Here is a 24,811-nt window from a genome sequence, read left to right as displayed (position 1 = left end):
AGACAGCTATGTTTACATAAAAATATTTGAACCAGTAAAATACTTTCCTGAAATGTTTTCACAGCTACAGCACAAAACATTTACTGTGTAATACTTCCTTTCTGATTATAAGCTAAGATTAAAATCCTCCTACAACAAAACCATGTTATGACTACCTTCATGGATTTAAATCTGCCCTACCAAGTCAAAAAACAAACAAACATACGTAAGAGCACACACACAAAAAAACCTAAAAAACCCATAACCAAACCCCAAAAAAACAAGTAGCAAACACTTGCCTGAAATTGTTTTTCACAACGCTATTTACTGAGCACAGAAAACACACAAAACAACTAACGAGCAACACATAAGGATAACTTACAGGACAATAAAAAAATATATGAAAATAACCGATGTTTCTGCAACACCCAAAGAAAGCCCAACTGAGCCCAACATGGGAATGACATGTTCGTAATGACCACTATGATATTTCTGTAAAACCGTGTATTTCACTTCATGCACAAATCTTGGCTGGGATGCACTGCTGCAGCTTTCACTGCAATCAGTGACTGAAATCAGCAAAGTGAACTTGAACTGAACCCAGTGTCTGGAATGTCCTCATTTCTCTCCCCTTAAGCAAGTCAGATGATTTGAAGTATCTGTTACACAGGAATTTTCTTTTAAGCATCACCACCACTGTGTTATTTACACACATCCAAGGATAAAACCCCAGACCAGCTGGGGTTAATTTGCCACACGAAATCTCTCAGTTTTTATGTTACCTAAAGTATTGCAAATGTAATAAGGGAAAATAATCCTAACCAACCACAAATTTTAAAACATATGAAAGAGTCCTACCTGCTAACTGTGAAAGAAACAATACAGCCCAAATCTACAGAGGATCAAAGCAGCGATTCCCCACTAAGCATGCCTGCGCTTTGAAAGACAGATGCGGGGCTGCTCTGTGGGGCTGTGTTGAAAAGTCACGGAGAACGAAGCCATGGGTGGTTTCAGACTGGCTCTCCAGGGACCACAAGGGCCCGTGTACCCGACCAGAGCAGCCTCTGCCCCCCTCCCCCAGGCTGCCCAAACCCCGCGGGCAGCACCGCCGGGGGGTGCAGGGGCACAGTACCACCACCACGCCATCTGAGGGGCATGGGCTCTGCCGCTGAGTTCACGGGGATTTCAGTTCCAAACTGCCACTGTAGGTATTGACCAATGCTGTCTTACTTTTCTAAGCCTGGAGTTAATGTTGGCGTGACAACGACGTGGATTTAAGACAACTCGGTATCACAGGGTGTATTTTGTCAATAGGACATTTCCTATTTTCCCCTAGGGAAAGAGGAGCTGTGCAAAGCATGAGTCTCCAATGGCAGAGTCCTAACTTTCAACTTCAAAGCTCAGAAGCACGGGTAGATAAAGCTTCACCAAGACTTGTAATCTGATGAGAGACATTTCTCAGAGAGCAGAACTCTCACAGGCATCGTGCCAAAACGTGGGATTTTTCCAGGTACTTATATAGGGTCTTCTGAAGAGAACTGTGCTGACAGGACTCAAGTTATCAAGAGCTTTGAAGTAGATGTTCACAGGTCTTCTACGATGAGCTCCCACAAGGAATGAAAAGGTTTTTAACATGCAAACCCAAGGTTCTTCTAGACTTAAAAGTACAGTTGTGAAACAACAGCACAAAATCATCACCGTCCAAGAACAGAGAACAGAAAGGAAAAAGAATTATTCAAGTATTTTCTCTTTGCATGGCTCTGTGCAGCAGATCATTATTTTCAGCTTTGGCTTCTGTCATTCAGTGACCTTCTGAGACACAGCAGATTTGGCACAGAATCCCAGTTGCCTTGAGGAGAGGGCACATCTCCACTGAGACTGGCTGTCCAGTGCTGGCTCCTCACTGAAGGGGATGCAAATTAACAGGCTCCTGGGTCCTTCCTGTGACTGTTGCATTCCCTGCACTCGACTGCCTGTGAAGGCTGGCACAGCAGCTTCCCAGGGCAAGAAAGATTTTGTCTTTTTCTGAGGGTAAATCTGAGCCCTTTACGGCACAGAATATAAACTGAGAACCAAATCAAGCAAAGAAAATTAGTCACAGGTGGCAAAAATGCAGTGGTTTCTTTCATACATTTCCAAGTTGGTACTTTGACAGTCTTAAAATTTGAGACAGATCTATCTGACTTCTCATTCAAAATATTTTCTTTCAAACTTTACAATCAAGCTTACTTCCAAGAAGTGTTGGCCCTACCAACTAACACTACAAATACACTAATATTTTGCAAAAATGTAACTTTTTTTGTAACATAATTAAAACCTACTTATTTTCTGACTTTTGAACAGGATGCCATGTCATGAAAATGAGACCACACTTCAAAAAGAGCACATAAACCTGGGCTGAGTTTCTATTGCATTTATCTCTGACAGAGCCTAGGCTTAGTACAACTCTAACTTTTATATTAAGACTATGCTGGATGTACAAAGTTGTGAAAACGTTAAACCTTTCACATAATTTGTGTAACTGTTAAAAAAAAAAAAGGAACATATGCACCACATTGTCCCTTTCATGAACAGTTAAACACAAAAGTAATATATGAACCTTCCACATTTCACTCTTCCATCAGTGATCACCGCAGCTATTGTGACTGCAGCACATGCAGATCATAAATCACAGATTTCCTTGTATTTTTTGTGGTCTGCACAAGAAATTTGTGCTACAGGACTGAGGTAAAAACCTGCAGTCACAGGCAACCATTAGTAAATCCGACCGTAACTTTCATTTTTATTGAAGGAATGCTGAAAACCATTGTGCTAGACAATATAGCTACAGATAAGGTCCCTGATTGGAAGACGCTAAAATTTAAACACACAAAAAATAAGGAGGAGAATGTATGCACAGAGAGGTAAAGATCAAGTCCCCCAATTTCCCCCGCCCACACAGCAGTCCAGCACCATGATTATTATTTTTGTGCTCAACTTTAGATACTCCAGACAGGCTCAACAGGGAGTGGGTGACCTGCAGCTCTCGGTCTGTTCGCCCCTGTTCAGCTGTTCTTTAGCAACGGACAGTGAAGCAGGAGCTACTTGGGCGTGTTACTCTTGAAATAAGCCAGCGCAGGTTGCAGTCAAGCAGAACAAAGCCCACACTGTTCTCATTCTCGGTATGTCCTGGGATCACTGCTCCCTGATGCTCACACGTTTCCTACCGCCATCCTTTAACTACGATACCCTCTGAAAGCTGCTCATGGGCTACTGCTAGGCTCGCCACTGAGAAAAACGGCTCCAGTATCAGCAGGAACAGGCTGCCTACCAGTTCAGCTACTCCCACTCAGCCTTTGCCTTTGGAGCAGCGAACCACTTACTGCTCAGTGTGTACATGGAAGCGGTTGCCGTGTGAATAGCCAAGGAGAATGAGGAGACTGAATCCTGCAGAACCCTGCCTCTCCCCTTGCCTGTCTGCTCGCAGCTGGGGGCTGCCCGAGCTATTCAGGGGGGCTGTGGAGCCCTGCTGGGGTAATTGCTTCCTTTGCAGAGGTTTTTTGCTACTCCTCTCAGATGCCACGGTGGGTTTAAATGCCTGGCACAATATTTGTTGTTGAAAGGGTATTGTAAACTGCACCAATGGACAAGGCAAAGAAAAGTGGCTGGAAATGGGAAGAAATTGTTCTGGATACTGGAAATACTCGCTGCCCAACTTTTTCCATTTGTATCTACAAAACAAAGTAAAGTACAATCCAGATGGCCAAGTTCTGTATGGAAATTGGTGTCTCTTGTTTGTGGCAGTTTGGCGTTGGTAAAATGGGCTTGTAAAAACAGCAGAGAAATTGAAATTACTCAGCACTTTTATCTTTCCAGTTTCTCTCATGGCTGCATGCATGCCTTTTGTTAAACTACTACTACCCTAACATAAATAGGAAGCTGTCATGTCTTCTGTGTGAGCAGTGTAAAAACACATAATGAATAGGAAGCGATCTTTACAGAAAACTAAGTGTTATTTGATCAGATTTCAGTTCCTTTGGTACAAATTACCTTTTTTTATGACAGTGCCAGGAAGTTAAAATCTGCAATTGCATTCCCACAGTAAACCTTTCCTCCCTAAAAACACAGAAACAGCCTCACTATGCTTCCAAAACAGATACAAACCCAAATGTTCAGTCTGAAGTAAAGACTTAACTTTTAAAGACATGACTGTTTCTTTGCCAGGCACTCAGCATGACAAACAGTGAAGACGACATAATTCTGCATTTAAAAAGACTCATCTGGCCAAATTTTTCAAAAACAGATGGCAAAAGTTAGGAGTCCTTGGCAACTGTGTAAAGTAAGGGGCAGTCAATGCTTTTGACTATCAGATGAACATACTGACACATCCAGGTAGTCGAGTTTGCAATTCCACTTTCAAAATCTGGTCCTACATGTAGATCACCAAAAGGTGTTGCCTGTAGCTCATGGCATGCAATACAATGAGTCCCATCCTGACCGAACGGAGACCATTTACAAAAGGCCTGGAGTCACCACTCCTCAGACACTCTGTGACTTCAATCAGCACCACAAATACATACAAATATTTCCAGAAGTATCTGCGACTGGCATTTCTCTGTGTTGCTCCCTTTACTGTGATTTTTTTCTTTTGCTGACTTCCCTCACATGCTGATGTACCTCAAGGAAAGATAAGGAAAATGATGCAAAAAACACACACTAAAGAATGCTGGGGAAACTTGATGTATGTGAACAGGCATGGAAGACAGTATTTAAAGGACAGTTTTGATAGTATCTATGCAAACAAAAGACCTTATCTATAAGCCTCCTTAGTCTTCTTGCCTCCTTTTCTAACAGGAACATTAGCAGGATCAACCACTACTGCACTATGTAAACAAATTTCAAGTAGGTCACATAAGTACCCTGATGTCTGAACCAAGGCATAACCTTACAGAAAATTTTGTTAACAGAAAAGTTCACCCTTGTTTATCTTACAGGGTATGTTTGTTCCAACATAGATCCACTTGCTTTGCTTATTTATGTCCAGAAAAGGTAAAGAAATTATACTTGCTACACTTGCAGATTCATTTCTAATGGAAGACACATAATGTGGTTTTCAAACCCTGAATAAACATTCAGAAATTAAGGGGGGGAAAGTTCTAAATCCCCTCAAATATAAGAAGTATATAAACTAAATAGCGAGCGGAACTTTGCATTGTACCATTAAGGTTTATCCTTCATATACTTATGTCATGGTTTAACCCTGGCCGGCAACCCAGCCCCCCGCAGCCACTCGCTCACTCCCCCTCACCAGAGGGATGGGGAGGAGAATCGGCTAGGGATGTAGAACTCAAGGGTTTAGATAAGAACAATTTAATACGGAAAGCAAAAGCTGTGCATGCAAACAAAGCAGAACAAGGGATTCATTCCCCACTTCCCACGGGCAGGCAGGTGTCCAGCCATCCCCAGGAGAGCAGGGATCCAGCACGTGTCATGGTTACCTGGGAAGACAAACGCCACGATGACACATGTCCCCCCTCTTCCTCCTTCTTCCCCCATCTTATGTACTGAGCATGACATCCCATGGTATGGAATATCCCCTTGGCCAGTTCAGGTCAGCTGTCCTGGCTGTGTCCCCCCCCAGTTCCCCGTGCCCCCCCCCCAGCCCTGTCCCTGGCAGGGCCTGAGAACCTGAGAAGTCCTTGACTCAGTATGAACATCACCCAGCACCAACCAACCCCACCAGTGTGCCATCAGCATTGCTCTCACACCACATCCAAAACACAGCCCTGCACCGGCTACTGAGAAGAAAGTTAACTCCATCCCAGCCAAAACCAGGACACCTTCATACAGACTTTTTCTAAGTCAATCATATTGTTGATTTTTTGAAGAAAAATGAAAGCCAAGTTCTACTGTAAATGGCAGTCAGTCATGACCAGAAATGTTACAATTTTAGAGAATTTTTGATACAGAGGGAAAAAAAAAATGTTCTGATGATTCTCTTCATCTTTCAAATAATTCCTTGTGTTACTACACATTTGACTAAAGTGCCATAAAAACTTAAAAACGTTTTGTCCTTTTCATTGCAATCCACTGAAAGTGGATCTTACCAAAGTTACATGTTTTCCCCAGACCTAAAGTTTGGCAAGAAATCGTTAGTAGAATATAATATGAATATTTCTACTATATTTCAGAAAAAAAGCTTAAAAATTCTTAAATTTCTGAATATAGAAATTCTGGAAAATCCTATTAGATGCAAATTTTCTTCAAGTTTTGAGAGAAATGAAGCATAAATTATGTACTATAGATGATATTACTGACACTTTTAACCATCCATGCCAAGAACAATCTGAAATGCAGGCCATTCTATGCACACAATATGAAAATACTATATTTACTGTATTTAGAGTTTCCTTTAATAACGTGTTAGATTTTGATCTAGGCTCACTCTGCTCACGCAGCAAGCTAATTTCACAGCAGGACTGCGTGGAAACACACCACAAAGGCATGAGCTTATGATCCTAATGGTAACTTTTCAACAAATGCTTAGTAGAGATTCCCCTTGAAGCAGAGGACTGGGCCCCTGCTGAGCCTGACATACTTCCTTGAAGAGTAGAAGACCAGAAGCTCATTCAGTGGGTATTTGGAAGAAGGTATACATACGGGATTCCATCAGAAAGACATTTTAGATGCTAAATTAGTCAGCTAGGCACACAGGTATTAGAATGTTTTGAAGTGTTGTTTCTTCTTCTGTATGACCATGTGGTTAAATAAATAATACTTTTCCTTTTCAGAAACCTATTTTCTGGCATTGTCAACTACTGTTCAAACACTTCCAAAGGGGGAAAAAAAACACATTGGATCACACCTAACTGGAGTTAGTGTAGCTGTTACCCTGACTATTTTAAGTTTCCAGACCAGTGTAAGAGAAGGAAAATGACAGAAATCTAACTGAAAAGAGTAAGTGATTTAAGGCTTGCTACCTAAAAAATTGTGTTCAGTGTTTACAGAGAGGACAGAAAAGGATACAACACTGTCCCAGGAATATCTCAACTCTCTCAGCTGAACGTAAAGTGGACATAAAATAACTTTGCATATAGTCTGAATGCTGCAGATAGGTACCCAGGTTTAATGCCTATAGGCCTATTTTAGAGACTGCATCCTGTAGAAAGTAAAGAGGAAAGAATGTAAAGGTAAAACCTAATAGCCTATTGGCTGCTTGGGATTAAAAGTAATCTCCTGCATTTGCAGAAACAAAAATTGATCTGGCATTCTCCACTGCACATGAATAAATAGGTCATCTTCACCTTATAAAACTTTTCAACATTAGCTAGTGTCAATTCTCAAATGAGAATATGTGGAAGTCATTTGAAAGAATGTAGGGGAGAGAATAAAACTGATTTTGGTATCTATTCCTTTTATTATTTCATGACCACAAAACTGATGGCCATTAACAGTATCCAGAAGTAGATCTGGCCAATCAAATGGCCTGTGTGTTTTATCAGAGGACAATCTTGGGGGGGGGCGGGGATGATGAACTCTGCTAAGAGCACATTTATAGGGTACAATGTATTAAAACAATATTGTAATACATATTTGGAAAAATCCATGTCAGCAGACTTCTCTTAAAAGAGTTCCCTTGGCTAAGTATCAGTCCCACAGACAGGAACAGTATTTGCACATATAATTTTCTGGGTTAGCAAACCAAAACCCATTTTAATTATAACCAGCTAATTATCCAACATGGTACCTTGGTAAGACAACTGCAAACAAATAAAGTATCCTTAACCTGTAAGTAGCTAGAACTTACTCCACAAAGCCAATACTTAATGATGTCCTTTTGTCTGTCCCCACACACTTTTTTGCACTGTGTAGCTATGTAGTACTGTAAGCAACAGTTCAGGCATGAATCTGCTCATTTTGTATTTAAAAGGAAATGCTTCCTCATCTTTTTATTTTTGCTTATGGTCATATAGTTTTTATTTTAATCATTTAGGGGAAAAAAGAGGTAAAGCTGTAAGTTTTAAAATTTCCCATCTAGGGAAACACAAAACTAGGAAGAAATATAATTCACTCTCAAAAATCAACAAAACACACTCCTATGAAAAAGCAATGAGAGACTGAGGCTTCTGTTTAAGTTCTCAGAAACAGTGTAGGCTGATAAACGCTCCAAAAGAACAGGTATCCCGAGCATCACAAGCTGTAATGATGTGCTAACCTTGGTGACAGTCAGAAGGGTCAGAGGTTCAGCTGACATCCCTGGGGTGATCCTTCAAGGTGAATTTGAGACTCACTGACAGGGCAGCACAGTAAGACTGCCACTGCAGTCTGAAAAGCATATATGCTTCAAAGACGAAGAACTGCCTTTTTCTTGAACTTTATATTTATAGTAGTAAAAGAAATGGCCTTGGTTAAGATGGGTAAACATAGGGAGAACAGTTTGCCACTGTGAATGTTAAAAGTTAAAAGTTAAAAAGCTGAAATGTTAAAAGTGAACATTTTTGAAGGTTGTGTTCTCTTTTTGAATCTGAAAAAATTAGAAAAGCAGGCTCACAGGTGTATTTACACTGGTTGCTCCAACGACTCTTTGCAAATTTAAAAAGTTATTTCCCCATGTCCTACTTAAAATGTCCAGATTGCTAAAGTTAAGGTTTCTCCTCCTACTGAACAAAAACCCGTTACAACTACCTACATTCAGCTTCAGGAATAACAGATATAATACATGACCTCTTTTACCACCAAAGATTGTGATTTTGGATAACGAAAGCAGAATAGCAGCTGCCACCTCCAGTTGGGTAATTCCTAATATTTAAGAATGACAAATGCAAAAGACACCGGCAAGACAAATAACATGGACATTTTCTAAGCAGAAAGTCTCATTAGGACAAAAATGAGAATGAATATGGAGTATGTCCATAAAATTCCAGCTGGCAAAAGGAAAGTAACTTAATGACAAACAAGCCAATAACAACAAAACGTGAAGCAGTGACAGCAACAGCAACAAAAAGATGAAGAATGTCAACTCATTCAGCACTTCAAAAAGGGGCTTCTCCCTTGCTGTAAATTATACTATATACTTTCTTGGAAAGGGTGAAATATTAGTCCAACGAAGACAATGGTAATATACTGATTTCATTAATGCCAGAATTTCGCACTGACAGTTCAGGATGTGTGCAAAGTGTATTTTCATGAAACATACTAACGACAGTCACTATCAATGCAAATTTCCCAGGAGTTATAATCATGCAAATTACCTACTGTAAAGACATTCCTAGTTTATTATAAACTTCTGAGATCCTTGAATACAAGGGACAGTTAACTTCAAAACCACTTTGACACTTCAGCAGATAACTGAAATGGTAAAGTGATGTTTACTTTTATTATAAGGAAAATCTCAAAATATTTGTAGGTGGGCTAGATCATGCAAGTATTATGCAATCTGAAGCACCTACAGTGGAGCATGGCCTGAGTATTTAATGGGACTATTACAATACTGGTTTGCCTACAAAAAAAGAGTCTATTCATGATTTAGGATGTAGTAACACTTTGGCAAAGGCGCACAACACAGCTTTGTTGCAACAGTATCAGGCTGCTTTACGTGTATGAATGAATTCAGTCCCAACAGCTCAAGAAATGCTGAATAAGAAGTACTGAACAGCTTCAAGGCTTGCCCAGAATCACGCAGCAAGATTGCAGCAGCCCAGCAACCTGCTTTGCTTAGCTTGCTGACTTTCTACCTCAAGGCAATCTTTCCTTTACTACACAATAATTTCTCTGTAGGAAAATGTTTTGTAGCTCACTTTTCAAAATCATGTTGCAATGACTGTATAGTCTCGTGGTAATGACAGCTCATCTTTAATTCTACTCAGTATACAGGTCTGCCAGAGAACAGAACCACTTAATTCCTGGAATACCTACCATGAACCATAAAACAGCTTCATCAGATACCTACAGCTTCTATGGCAACACTTTACCCTGAGCAACCAATTTTTTTCCTACTTGATTTGTGTCAGGTCTTATTCCAAGAGAAATGCTCAAACTGAACACCAGAGTTCAAAGTAGTCATATGAGACACATGATTTCAGATGAATGGGATAAGCAAGATCTGCAGAGTCCGAAATGTGGGCTGTGGTGGAGGGAGTCCAACCCATCATGTCAACATCTTTTGCTTTCAAAAATGTGGCATTCTGAATGGCACAGCCACTTGGAAAAGCCGTGATATAAAATACACAAGCTTACAGTTAAGAGATCTTGAGTCTTAATAATTTTGTTCAAGCAACCAAACTTCACAATTTGTGAGGGAAGACAAAGTTGCGTAAGCATAAATCTCTATGGCTAATTTCAAAATGAAATATATTCCATGTAGCACAAAAAATTTCAAGGTATACACCTGGAAGGCATTTCAGTTTCTCAAGTTTTAGTTTTTTAACAGCATTATTTTTGCTGGAAGGTTTGTGGGTTTTATTCTCTCTTTAACATATAGGGGGAAAGAACTCACTTTTCCCCCTCTTACCTCCGTGTCATTTATTGTCCCCCATGCAGCCAGGACCAGGCGACCTTGCAGAGGCAAGCAGACAACTGACAGCCGCAGCAGCAGAGACAGAGGCAAAAGCAAAGCAGTTGAGTTTGAAGAATAATAGTCTAATTAGACCCAAGTATAACTAACCACCCACACTTCCATGTTAAATAAAAGAGCAGCCTTTATGTGACCATGTGCCACATAAGTATCTTGTTAGGTAACTATTTTTCAAGAGGAAAAAAAAAAAAAAAGATCAATTGCTCAATGCAGCATGGGTATTAGCAAGAATTGTCCCACAGCTAGGTTAGGAAAGCAAGCAGCTGTTTTTTCTTTCCCTTTTTAGGAGGGCAACCAGAAGACAGCAGACTTGGTCCTGCATAACATTACACAGGAGTCTGGAACAACACCCTGCGATGTCTGTGTTAGTCCCACGCTACTGCACATGCTGAATATCTGAACTTGGCAGTACTAGTGAGTATATGATTACCTGGAGAGAGAAAAGTACTCTGTTGGGTTGAGGAAACCCAAGAACTGAAAAATTATTATTTTTGAAGTGCTGTGATTTGGACTAGACTTTTCATATAACCAGAAGCATCACAGGAAACTCAGTAAGGCAAAACTATCCAAACAAAGTGAAATAAGCAAAAATGAAGTTGACAGAACTTTCAAAAAGTAGACCAAAAAATCAAAGCAAACCAAACAAGAAGCTGTAATCACTTACATCTGTTCAAGGCTCCAAAAATGGGCACTGTTCTCTACTATTTTTATTTTACATTTTTCTTTTGATTATGAGAAAAGAATATGTGCAAACTCAGCACATAGATTGTTGAGGTTTTATTAAACATGCTTTTAGAGTTAGTGTCATTTTTACTTTACAAAACTAATTCCTAAAAAAAGCACGATACACAATAAAGTCTCAGTTAGCAGTTATCCGATATTTAGATTTTAAGTGACAACATGTGGCTGCTGCAGTGTGCAAACGACTAGGAACATCAAAAATGCCAAGAACGATCAAATTTATAAGGTCCACTAGAGGCTTTCAAGAACAAAAATGTACTTTCTTTTTCACCACCTCCTACCCCCACACCCACACCCACCCCAGTGGAGGGGGGGGTTCAGTGTTTGGAAAACAGTGAACACAGTGAGGAGCTGGGTTGCTTCACTCCACTGATACAGACCTGCCACATGTAACACATTGATTTCTGTAGGGTATTTGTGTTTTAAAAGGCCTTTCATGTTTTACTAATGGAAATGTCTGTTATATGAGTATAAACTAAATGTAAATAAAGTAAAAAATAAAGTAAAACGCTCATAGGTTTGTGAATCTGCATGAAAGAACCTTGGAACAGAAAAATTCAAGTGCTTTTTTGCACATTTGATCTGTAGGAATCCAAACTCCCACATGCAATGGACTGAACTCTGCTCTGAACGTGTTTTCTGCCTGCACACAGTGTGCACACTTCCCAGCAGGAGTCCTGAAGTTTGGTGTGTCAGATTCATAAAAGGCTTTAAAAGCTTGATTCTTTGATTATTGCTTTGCTTCTCGTTGTTTTTGCTCCTGATGAGGAAGCGGAGAAGGCACAGAGCACAGCAGTCCCTAAGGGGCTGGGGAGAGCGGTGTCTCCAGAAACGGCTTTTTAACTTAGAGGAGGATGTCCACAGTCTACATGTAGGATTTCCATACAGCTGAAGAAGGGAGGGGAGGAGAAGAATTAACTTTCTAAACGCAATCTTCATCTTTATTGTGCATGATAAAAGCAAAGGCTCCTTTCCTGACTGCTTGAAAAACCTAACCAAACAAAAATGTTTCTTTTTCATTAAGAGAATAGAACGAATGAAGAAATAATTTCCCTCCCACATCCTTTCCCTCATCTCCCTTACCCATCCCCCCAAAAAACCCAACAACCAGACTGTCAGCCAAACAAAACAAAGTATTTACTTTCTAAGCATAATAAATCACCTTTGCTCCTAACCCTTCAAATCATAAAGTCCTACACACTCTGGATAGCTCAAGTAAACTAGTCTGTGATAACAACCACCTGGATTTTTATTATTTTTTAAAAGGAGACTTCACAGACTCCATTTCTGTAATTTCAGATGGTCCCAAAGGTTCAAAACTCTCAATAAGCCATTTTAACAAGAAAATTCTGATAGTCTAATGTCTAGGCCTCTGGAAGTCTCAAAACTCAGATATCTAACACATACCCTATTTGCTGCAGGCATTTATTTTCTTTTACTATCTAGGTCATCAGTTCATGACTAGGGACAAAAGAAATCTGTGGAGAATTTTTACTCAATGAGGAGTTTTCAAATCCATTTAAGTCCGCAGAGCATCTGCAAAAGAACTTCATTCATCTTCACTTTACTTTTATATTTAAAAGTAGAAATCAGTGTGAAATGAAGTTGAGCACAGAAAAATACATTCTTAGTTCACATTAAAGGTGTACTTTTCACTACTGCTGGGTGAAACAATACCCGGAAAATAGTTACATATGTCTAATGCCTAATATTTTAGGAGGCGAGAAGACAAAGTAGCTGAAGCAATGCACATCACTCATGCAAAGGAACACTTTTGAAAGTTGTGAGAAAACCCAGAAGTAACAGATACTCTTAGCTACAGGGACAATATGATCAGCAATAGCTTGGTTTAAAATGCCAGCAACTAAATGACCATGATGAGACATTAAATCTACCACAGAATGATGACGTTTTCATTCCAGTAGTTTTGGTCAGTGTGAACAGTCTGTAAACCTCATAACCTCACACAATAGGCTACACGATCAGCAGGCATGCCCTTGGGAACACAGGAGGTCAGTTTGGTCCTAAATGCGAAGTCTAGTCTCTGTGATAGCCAGCACAAACCTACAGAACCTGGTGTCCTCCCCAGCCCACAGATGTTTGACACCGGCCCACCCTTTTGCCCTGCATCATGATGCTCCTTCTCTTTCCACTAATTCCACACACCCATGTTAGCCTTTTGAGATACCTACTGAACAGACACATCACATCAAATGTGAACCAGTCCATGGTTTACCCTGTCCTACACTTTACCCGGCAACCTTGCAGAGAAGATTCAGGGTTAAAATGAGCCATTTCAATCAATTAGAACAATGCCAGGCGTTGAGCACGACTCAAACGCTTTAGAGTAACGGGCTTTTCCCTCAACATTTTCTTGCAGCAAACATCACACTAATGGAGAAAGCATCTTGTCCCCCAAACAAATATTCGGGACGGTTGACTGTAAGAGGTACAGAGAAGGAAGGGAATGTCCACGTGGATGTTTTCAGGCCATTTGCTTTGGCTTGGCACGTGAGAGACTTCGAGCCAATGCAAGCTCCCTTTGCCCTTACCCTCAGCGCAACAGAAGCTGTGTGGCCACATTTGTACAATACCATGCCGGAGCGATCTAGCCTGTCTCTCAGCAGGGCTTATTAGCTCAGGCTCGGCGCCACAGTAACCGCTGCCATATGGCTTCTGGTTGATTCAAAGAGTGAACTGAATGAGCTCACATCTGCCTGACAAAAGTCCGCATAGCTATGCTCTTTAAAATGGCAAACCTGCAAAAAGCTGCGAGGAGAGAATCTTGTAATAGGTTGGGAGTTTCAATCCACATTTACTTCAGTGCTTGTGGAAATACAAGCTGTTGCTATTAACAGCTGTGGTCAGGGTTGGAAACTACATGTGGATGTGTTAGAGATGAAAAGATCCATCTCGAAGAGCTGCGTCTGCAAAATGGTGCCAGTATGGTAAGACTGCAAATAGGACATGAAAAGAGAAAGAGGAAAATGAACACAAAAATAAAAGTATGTCCAATGTTTTCTCTTTTTTGTTAGCTCAGGCTATTAGTCAGATTTTTCACAGCCTTCCAAGATGAGCAGGGTCTGCTGTAGAAAAAGGTAATGTTTTTTTGGTTTTTAGGCTCAGCCAACGCCCCCCCCCCCCCCCCCGAAAAAAAAAAAAAAAAAAAAAAAAAGTAAAAAATGATGTGACAAATGCTAATCAAAGATTAACGTACCACTGAAAAGAGCTTAGATATGCCTGTGATCATAAAACAATGACATGGGAAACAGCAGCGTAGGGGAAGATACCCTGAGATCTCTTTCTCTTAACACAGAAAGAGTGGTTGTGCAGATGTGGAAACTCAAATGGTTTAGGCATGGCAGGCATGTAAAGAGAATTGAGGAGGAAGATGGGAAAGGTGCCCCGATGATAATGCAGGAGACCACAGAAGCACATGCCACAACCAGAACAGAAAACAAAAGAGACAATCCGCAAGACATATTTTGAATGATTTCTGGAATCTGGAGAGCAGAGAGACTTCAGCAGGAGCATAGGGAGCCTGAAATAGAGCTTAAAGCATTAACACAGAAAAACAATGTCGTATCTTGGAAAAACTAAGAGCAAGAAACAGCAGGATTTAGAGCCATTCTCACTATCCCCTGGGACAGCTGTGTGGTTCCAGATTATTTTTCACAATCTTATAATTTTTTTACCGCTTGGGGTTAACTCACAACAGCTCCAGTTGTGTCACCAGAGGAAGCAATACTAATAGCAGAAGAAGTACGACTCATTAACAAAAACTACTCTTGATCCTTGAGGAAGCCACCATTGTAGAGGTCAGCAGTCGAAGGAAAAAGAGAGGTAAAGTGGGATGCCAACCCTCCCAGGGAGTGAGAGAAAGAGACAGAATGAAGAAAAAGGACTGGGAAGAAAGGAAATTGCTGGGGGGCAACTAATACATATTGAGAATCAGAAGAAAAAATACACTTCTCTTTCTAACCCTCCTGGGGCACATAGGAAATTGTTGCTTGCCCTTTAATCTGCCCCCCAAAAGAAAAACAATTAAAATGAAATAAAACACTGAACTGTAAGTACACGTTCCCCCCTTGCCCTCAACCCCATTGCTTTGTGTGCTGTGTGCCCAGGCCAGGATCTTTCATGCAGCTCTCCATGGGACACACAATGCTACCATTAGTGTGACATCTTCTACAGGAATATGCATTCTTTTGCGGTGTACCTAAAATATGGAATTTGGGGAGATTAAGATGTTAAGAGATTAATGAGTAATGAATTAATGAAAAGAGAGGAGGCCAGAAGAAAAAGAGAAAGGGAGAAGAATAAATGGGGATATCTAAAATTAATTTGGAGTGGCATTTTAACAGTATGGTTTGTGTCGGGAGCATCACTGTTTTAAAGGGTTTAGACTGTTACTCCTGCACAGCACACAACCGTGAATTCGATCATTTTTGTCCCCTTTTTCTTGATTCACCTCTCCTCCGCAATTTTTCCCACTGCAATTTAACTTTGGAAGGAAAGGCCCATTTCCTAAATAGGGAATTAATTTCTGCTTTTTCCACTGCTTCCTCCAATATAAACAACCCTTTCTCTTTTTGTTTTTGACAGATAGGCATAGTAATATCTTCTATTTCTTTTTTTCTTTCTTGTTATGACCAAAATCACATTGGGATCAACTATGTAGTTTTAAACTTCTCAAAGCACAATGAGGCTGTGAATGGCCTCCACCCAGAAGAATGAACCAAGACTCTTCAGCAATTCGTTAACAAAAATTTTTTGGGCAAGTAACTAAAACATCTTCCTGTGGATGGCACATTTAAGAAGGTTTTCCTGTCACAGCAGCAGATCAGGAGCTTTGTTTTCACATTTGTAGAAAACATTTTCATCACTTATTCATGTAAAAATACCATTGTGCAAGACACAATAAATGCTTCGTATTTGTGATGTACTATTTAAAGGCCAGGAAATGAAACAGGAATCAAGAATTCAAGTTACAACTTAACTAAAATAAAAGTGTAAGTCATTCAAAACTGTTGATTTCACAAGACAACCACAAAAAAAGGAATGGAAACCTGTATGCATTATTCATCCTGTAACTTTGATCTTAAAAGCTAAGAAACTTGAACAAGGAAAGATAAATGGTTTCTCAACCTTTTCCTTTTAAAAATCAAATGAGGATGATTCAGGATAAATGATAGATAAGAGCTAATATGAAAGAGGGGGAAATTGCAATCACAGTGCTGCACCGAAGTTTCAATGCAAAAGCTTTGCTTTTTGTGTTCAATTACAAAGGATTTCTTTTTTAGGTATCAGCATCTTTTTTTCACATATATGTAAAAGACTTTGCCTATTAAAATTTCATGTTCAGCATGCATAGCTTTTTTTCTTTTACCATCTACACCATGATTTCATGCTAACAATTAGGAAGCTTTCTGAAGCAGGGGCTACTGCTGGTCATGGGGCAGACACAGAAGCAGCTATGAAATCCTGACCTCCAAACCTGGCTCAAACACATCAACTTGCTCCAGAGCTTACGCAAGCTATGTACACATTCTTCCACTGGGAAAGTATTGATAATTACAGGCACTCTGACTGCATCCTGATTTTACTGAAGCTTGGTTAATTATGCAGGCATTGCCCCTAAAATATGAAGAGAAGTTGAGAAAGAGATCCAAAAGCACAGGGAGGTTGCCCTGTCTTGATGGGAGATCCACAAAATCCTCTTTGCATGCTTTGCGCTCCTGAGAGCCTGTAATTATTGCCAGTTTTTGCCTAAAGATATGCTCAAAGGCCCCACCATCTTGGTTAGATTACTGATGTCAGCATCTCATCTACAGGCAATTGCATTTGGGACTCACAAAGATGGAGCAGCAACACAGTTCCTTAAGGAAGGCTCTGAGCAAGCCTAACACAGAGAACGCCGCATTCATACCGTATCACAGCACACCAGCCACGTACATTAACAGCAAAGCCAAAGGAAGAGTGTGTTTACGTTACGGCATGAAATGGGAGGTTTGGCTTATCTGAGCTTCCAAATTGTTACCTCCACACAAGCAGTTAGCACTAATCAGATGACAGAGTCAGGCCGGACAGGTAGAAGAAAAAGGCTGGGTGGGTGCCAGGGCACGTTGTGAGGTGGAGGAAACAGATGAGGAGATGAGATGATCCCATTGCAGTGGTGTGTGGTAGGAAGGCAGTGGGGACACGGCTTGAAAAGTAGTGGGAGATTTTGGTGCACAACAGGAAGATGGCTGAGAAGGGAATGGAGGCACACCGGAGGTATTCACAGGCTTACGCACAGCCAACATTCACTGCAATTACTGTGAGTGCCCAAGCAAGGCACTGCTAATGGTCCTCGCAGCCACTGATGCTCCTGCCAACTGCATCTAGACAAAATACATTTCGCAAGACCAAGCCCAGTGATCGCAGCAGTCAGCAGAAACCAGACTGACTGCACTCCCTCCTCAGCCCAAGGGAATGCAAACTCACAGCTTTCCGTGCCAAGGGAAGTGCCTGAAACACCTGACTATGTCCTAATGACACTGGGCTGCCATGCAAAGAAGATGGCTAGACTGGTGGGGCTGGGAGCAGACCAGTTCCTGGTGAGGTTACCTACAAGCCTGGAGTCCTGGCCTAGATCCTGGCTCCAAGCAATGCGTGGGGCTGTGAACCTCACCCGGCAAGACAGTGATTCCGAACATGCAAACACCGCTGCGGGCTGGGCGCAGGAGGAACCTCCCCACCTCGCTGAGCTCCCTTCTCTCTCACTCCTAGGGGAGACCTTGCACCTTCTTTCTCCACCCTGTCTCAGCTCCAAGAAGAGAGCAGGACAGCCTCTCCTGGCGCAGACAGGACATTTCCCAAATGGGAAAGCACATTTTATTTTTACATTGCTTGCAGTGAGAAATCAGAGCTATTCTGCACCAAGGCACTCCTTTTCAGCTATATATATTATAGGAGGGATTCTTGATTCCACAGTAATCCCAGGAGAAAAATTAACTAGATGAGCACAGAATCACACTAGTTCTGCTCTGGCCTCCTAACTGTTTTTCAGTTCAACAAATTAAGTTAAAGATAAGCATTTGCTTCACATGCAAGGCTGCTATTCCCACTTCATCTGTAATATATGGAGAGGGATTAGCCACATCAAGCACATGCTTTCATACTGTGGTGTAAAGAATACACATGAGAAAAATCATGTTTTGCTCCAATGTGCTGAGAAAACTGTTTATAGACAACATATTCAAGGGCAGAGAGAAAAATAAAGTGTTTTGATAATGATTCTTCATCAGGGGCACCCGGTGGAAACGTGTGCACTGGCAAGCCTAGACTGAGTCTGACTTGTCCTAACACTGAGCAGTACTGGGAGAGCTGAGCTCAAAGAAAATGCCTATAATCCTCATCACAGATAGCTGTGCCCATACCCTCACCTTCACTTCTTATTTGCTCCATTCACTATTGCTTATAAGCTGAAAGACACATAAATTTATTTGGCTTCAAAGCACATTTATTTGCCCTACAAATGGACCAAAAATATGGAAAGACTACTTTGATTTTTTATTATCTCACCTACAAAAACATATTGATTTCCTTAACCCTACCAGGACAAAATAATACTTTCTTTTTACTGCATTCCAGAGGAAGTTGTGCCTTAACTTGGATCTTATTTAACTGCTATTTATCTACATCTACTGCTTCAAACTCTGTCAGGAACAAAGCTACCACCTGTATTTCTCTGGCACTGACTTAACACTCAGTCTGTAAAGCCTAGTTCTGCTGACTCAGAGATCAACATTATCATTGCAGATGAGAAAAAACCAGCTTCCATATATTGAAAATAAGTTAGCTTCATGGACAAACCACCTTTTTTAAGAAAGTATTGATACTAATTGCAAAAGAGGTGCCAAGCATGATCCCTTATTCTAAAAAAAAGTATAATCTTAATGTTTATTTTAAATCTCATCAGACAGGAAAGCATTCATATGAAATGCTTTAAACAGCCTTTGACACGTACAGACTCTTAAAATGGCAATGAGTCAAAGATCAACAAGCCTTTAAGAATGAAAACAACTGGAAATGCTTTAGAAGTGGAACCACTGAAGTGTTTTCATTGAGCAAATGTCCAGTAGCATTACATATATATTGAACATCAACATACATAGTTTGATATTTCTTGATCTGGTAATTTCATGGCTTAAAAAGAGGAAGGTAATACCTGTAAAATATATTACTGAAATTTAGCCTGAGTCAATAATTTTGCCATCAAATGAACATAGGTGTTCATATATAAATACAAGCACTTAATTGAAAAGTATTTTTTAAAAAATAAAATGTTGATTTCATGTAAAAACTAAATCTGTTACTTAGAACCCAACAACTTCACCCTTCTTTCAGCCATTGTCTTCTTTTAATTCTTTACGTTCCTGTTTAAACTGAAATGGAAATGATCTAAAGGAGATAAGTTAACAGAAATGGAATAATTCTAAGTCAGGTTTCAAATTTAATATTTTCTGCCCATCTGCCCTTTAGCATGTTGTCCATTCCAGGTCCTAGTCTCCCCTCCCAGCCACTAGCAAGATAATACAGATGGGTACTGCAAAATCTGTTAAGATGTACATCTGAATACGTATTTACCCTCTTGGCAAGATCCTGCTACAGCTGTAAGTAGATGCAAATATGCATGACAATGTAGCTTCAGCCTCTTGCCTGTGTGAGAAAGCAGCCGTGATATTAATAGTGCTGCTTAAGACAATGCCAGGCAAATATGACGTAAGTGAACGCAGTTGAGCGAGCTATCACAGCACTGGTAATTTACACCTCTGAAAAGAAACACTCATTTGGGCACATGAAATATCTGCATATCTGCACCTACATCAAAACTCATTTTCATGTGTTTGTTTTTGGAAGCAGAAATTGATAATGCAAGATAATTCCTCCACCAGATGTCACGGTGAAAGGATACTACGTAGGTGAGTGTTTGATACAATCACCGGAAAACAAAACCAAACTGAGGGCCTTTTTCCCATCCTAAGCACAGTTTTAATAAATAAAGGTGGCACTGCCAGCCACTGATAGTTGCTTTTGTTCTGGGTATGTCTTTGTTCCAGCAGCTGGGACAAGAGCAGTATTCATGTATAACAAAAGAAACGTACTTAATAGGCAGCACCTGAAAATCCTTCAAGAGAATAAACTATAGCAATAGAAAATGCAAGTTCAGAAAGCATTTCCTGGGGGAAGAAAAAAAAAAAAAAAAAAAGTACCACTGGAATCTTCTCTTTATCTCAGGTCAATTGACTTGTCACAGTGGGAAGGGGATTTGAAAAGGAAATTGCAAGTTCTTAGCAAGTATGATTGGAGGAATTGAGTTAATAGCCAGCAATCAGGATAGGTTCAGGAGGGTACTTAAAAATTTAAATGTATGCATATGCCACAACCACAGAAATCCTGAGCTTTGTCTTGTTTGTAAAAAACCCAAATGGAACAACAGGCAATTTAAATCTCAAACAAAAATGGTAATTTTGTACTTAGGTTGCTTAGGTTTAAGTGTTCTTCTGTAAAAGATTTCCCTCTTTTCAGTGCACAATTGAGGTGTATGAATTGTATGTGCCTTTGGTCTTGTTTTGCTCTAGTAATCCTCCTAGTGCCAAAGTGATCCTATATGGTATACACTTTCAGATGATATGGTTTCTCACTGTATGGAAAGATGTTTTCTATCACCACATTGGCAGCATGTAAATGATTTCTGAACTCCATTTTTCATTGTCATTTCTTCCAGCCATCTAGGCTCAGTAGCTTATTGTTTCACATGTCAAAAACTAAAAGGGTAGTTTTCCAAGTTGAGAAGATGCTTTATCCATACTTTTGAATAACTGTGCACTGTATTCATCAAACTACAGAAACAAATGAGTATGACAACACCTCTAAGGAGAAAACAGCTTAATTTGAAAGAGCAGGATAAGCCATCACCTCTCTGAGGAAAAGTGACTATATCTGAAAAGCCTTATCCTTTCTAATAAAATGCACAACTTTTCCGCACAGGTTCTTTTCAACAGAATTACAAAAGAAGGTCTCACCTACACTAAAGCTCCTCTTTCCAACCAAAGAAGGCAGATATTACAGGTTGCAGAAACTTGTAGGTGGATAAAAGGCAAGAAAATTATAGGACAGTGACAAATCTAACGAATTTAATTTCCACAAGCCTCTAATTTGCCTGAGGAAGAGAAGAACATAGGTTTTGCATGGTCCTCTTCAGCAAACAAATGCATACCCTGCAATGAAGCAGTAGGAGACAAGAGGAGGCATTCCAAGCTAAATGCAAACTAGCCTTGCCTCTGAGGCAAGGAAAGGACAGATCCTAGAAAGTACAGCGTGGCTGGATGCCCACATGCTAAGGAGACCAATAATTTCAGATTACCCAATTTTTGCGTTGTTTGAAAGACTTTTTGTACTTACTGTAATTCGCTCATCTTTGTCATCTAGAGGGGTCCCATCTTTTTTCCACGATATAGTGGGTTCTGGGTGACCTCTTGGGGGCTGACATTCCATCACTGCAGGTTCACCCACAGCTACCATTACATCTGATGGATTTTGTCTGAAGTCGTCTCGTAGAACTAAAAGAATAAAGAAAAAGAAATAAAAAATTACCCAACTATACACCTACAACCAATTGTTTTGTTTATGCCTTTAATGGTCCCTGTTTTCATGGTACTTTATATTAATGAACAATTCACAGTTAATGAATTTCATCTGGCATCTGTGGATGGTACTTCCACAGAGTAACACAGAAAACCCATATACAACTCATTTAACTTCCAACATACAAGTCAAGTGACTGACAGGGACAGAGGTGAAAGGCTGGCACAGACATAGCACTGTCTGCACAGAAGAGCTGCCTCGCTGGTGGTACTTGGCTAGTGTTTGCCTAGTGTGTGAGCACAGGAGTCACTCACCTCTGTGTCCAGCAAGATCATGGAGCAGATCCTCCTGGAAACTATGCTAAGGCACATGGACAACAAGGAGGTGACTGGTGACAGCTAACATGGTTTCACTAAGGGCAAATCAAGTCTGACAAATTTGGTGGCCTATGATGGGGTTACAGTGTTGGTGGATAAGGGAAGAGCAACTGATGTCATCTACCTGGACTTGTGCAAAGCATTTGACATTGTCCTGCATGTGACAAGTCTCTAGACTGGAAAGACATGGATTTGACGGACGGACCACGCTGTGGATAAGGAACTGGCTCGATGGTTGCACTCAGAATTGCGTCAACAGCTCAGTGTCCAAGTGGGGGGACCAGTGACGAGTGGCATTCCTCAGGGGTCGGATTTGGACCAGCACTGTTCAGCATCTTTGCTGGTGACATGGACAGTGGGACTGAGCACACCCTCAGCGAGTTTGCTGACGACACCAAGGTGTGTGGTGCCGTTGACAACAGTGGAGGGAAGGGATGTCATCCAGGCTTGAGAAGTGGGTTTGGGGTTGTTCAGCCTGGAGAAGAGAAGGCTCTGACAAGACCTTAGAGCAGCCTTCCAGTACCCAAGGGGAGCCTGCAAGAAAGCTGAAGAGGGCCTTTTTACAAGAGTATGTAGTAGTAGGACAAGGGGTAGTGGCTTTAAACTAAAAGAAAGTAGATTTAGACTAGATATAAGGAGGAAATTATTCACTATGGCGGTGGTGAGACACTGGCACAGGTTGCCCAGAGCAGCTGTGGATGCCCCATCCCTGGAAGTGCTCAAGGCCAGGCTGGATGGATGGGGCTTTGAGCAGCCTGGTCTGGTAGAAGAAGGTATCTCTGCTCATGGAAGGGGGGTTGGAACCAGATGATCTTTAAGGTCCCTTCCAACCCAAACCATTCTACGATTCCTATCACAGGCGAAGAAGGCATGTCTTCTGCTCAGGTAGAATGCTGCTTAGGAAAAAGCATGGCAGAGACTGCTTTCTGCCACTCTCTTTCTGAGACACAAGGTCAGCTTGCCAGTAACTAAAAGGTTTATGGTTAAAGATTGGCCACTGGCCACATGAATTGCACCCATCCCTAAATATATGACAAAAATTAACAAACTAATTAAACTTCCAAGTTCTTTGATAACATTCTAAAACATCAAACATTTGTGCACCCTTAGCTAAACTTTGCATTTTGCCTTGTGTCTTCTTCAAGCAAAAGAGAGAAAGATGTTTCCTGATCTCTAGGAGTCATCCCTTCGCCTCAGCCAGGACCACATCCTTCCTTTGGAAAAAGTAAATTTTATTATGTTTTCATAGTAAGAAACTTTTTTTTTTTTTTCAGCATTGTTACTAGAATTCTTTCTCATCAGTTGGCTAAGCCCAGACTCTAGCTCCCTCCAATCACCCATTATGAATTTTATCAATAGCTGTCTGATTATTTTTCTTTTTGGGAGGGGAGAGACATCACACTGTGCTCAGCAGACCACTGTACAGGGGCACAGTTTAACAGAATAATGGCATTCTTAAGTCTTGCCATGTAAGTGGCATTAGGTTTAAGCTGAAAATAAATAAATACATAATATGATAACAAATATAACATTCCAGTCCTCCCCTCTGCTGTTACTGAACAAAGGATATGGTAATGGAAAAGCACATTACCACCAAAGAACTCGGGAACTTGACAAAACTGTCTCATTCTTGCTACCTGCAACTATCTTGTGTCAACTGCAAAAAAATATATCCCTAAAACCACGGACCACAGATATATGGGCATTCGCTCCTGAATGGCGGTTTGGTTGTTAATGCCGCTTCAAAGTGAGGTGTGATTTATTGTTAGATGTTAAGGAATGTGGGTGTGCTTATAAATTGGCAGGTACAGAACTACCACCAAACCATTCCTCTCTGTAAGGTCTTTCAGGTTGTTAAAACCTTTTAAAATGGTCTGAGGGCCAAAGGATCATCTCCTTTGTGACAGAGGTACATACCTTGCTCACACCTACTTCCTGTAATGCTATATAATCTAAAATAAAGGGATGGAGCAAAAATGACTTGTAGTTCTTCATTTTGGAGGCTTATTGACAAATAGCCCTGTCAATAATCGGTAGGAATATCTTCTATCTTTTCTTCTCCAGTACACTCATCCTGTTCTGATACCCTACTATTCAGTAGCTACAGCCGCGTCCTATGTGTCCAGCTTGGCTCATTATAACATAATACACAACAGGGAAAGCTCCAGATTGACATATAAGTGTCAATGGGAATCAAAAGCAATAAATACAGAGTATTTTACCACTGTTCTAGAAACAGGACATAATTTCTGGATGTACCAAAGAACATCAGTTTATCAACAAGACTGAAGTGTATTGCAGATTTCACCAGACATCATCAGAATTTACCAATCCTCTTCCATACGGAAGCACATTTCATATATTTCAGTTTAATTGCTAACATTTATGGATGCCCTGGCATCAGGAAATACTGATGCAATGAAACAGGACAACTGAAAGATAAAATGTCTCTACCACTTTAGCAATATAAACTAATATAACAGAATTATAGGACTTAATGAATAAATTATAGAAAACAATTAGGTTGGAA

At 40.5% G+C, this 24,811-nt stretch overlaps 1 protein-coding gene across 7 annotated transcripts in view; it reads right to left on the bottom strand.

The window, feature by feature from the left end:
* The window catches only part of ROBO1 (roundabout guidance receptor 1), a 650,768-nt gene that overhangs the window by 92,503 nt on the left and 533,454 nt on the right, over nt 1–24,811 (bottom strand). For all 7 annotated transcript variants that reach the window (XM_055801229.1, XM_055801233.1, XM_055801235.1 and 4 more), the window contains one exon: nt 21,722–21,879. In XM_055801229.1, coding sequence (XP_055657204.1) covers nt 21,722–21,879 — 158 coding nt within the window. The remainder of the gene's footprint in view (nt 1–21,721; nt 21,880–24,811) is intronic.

The sequence above is a fragment of the Falco peregrinus genome, chromosome 4, assembly GCF_023634155.1.
Source record: "Falco peregrinus isolate bFalPer1 chromosome 4, bFalPer1.pri, whole genome shotgun sequence".
NCBI lineage: Eukaryota > Metazoa > Chordata > Aves > Falconiformes > Falconidae > Falco > Falco peregrinus.
The sequence above is the reverse complement of the archived record's forward strand: the minus strand, read 5'-3'. Positions and strand labels throughout refer to the sequence as shown.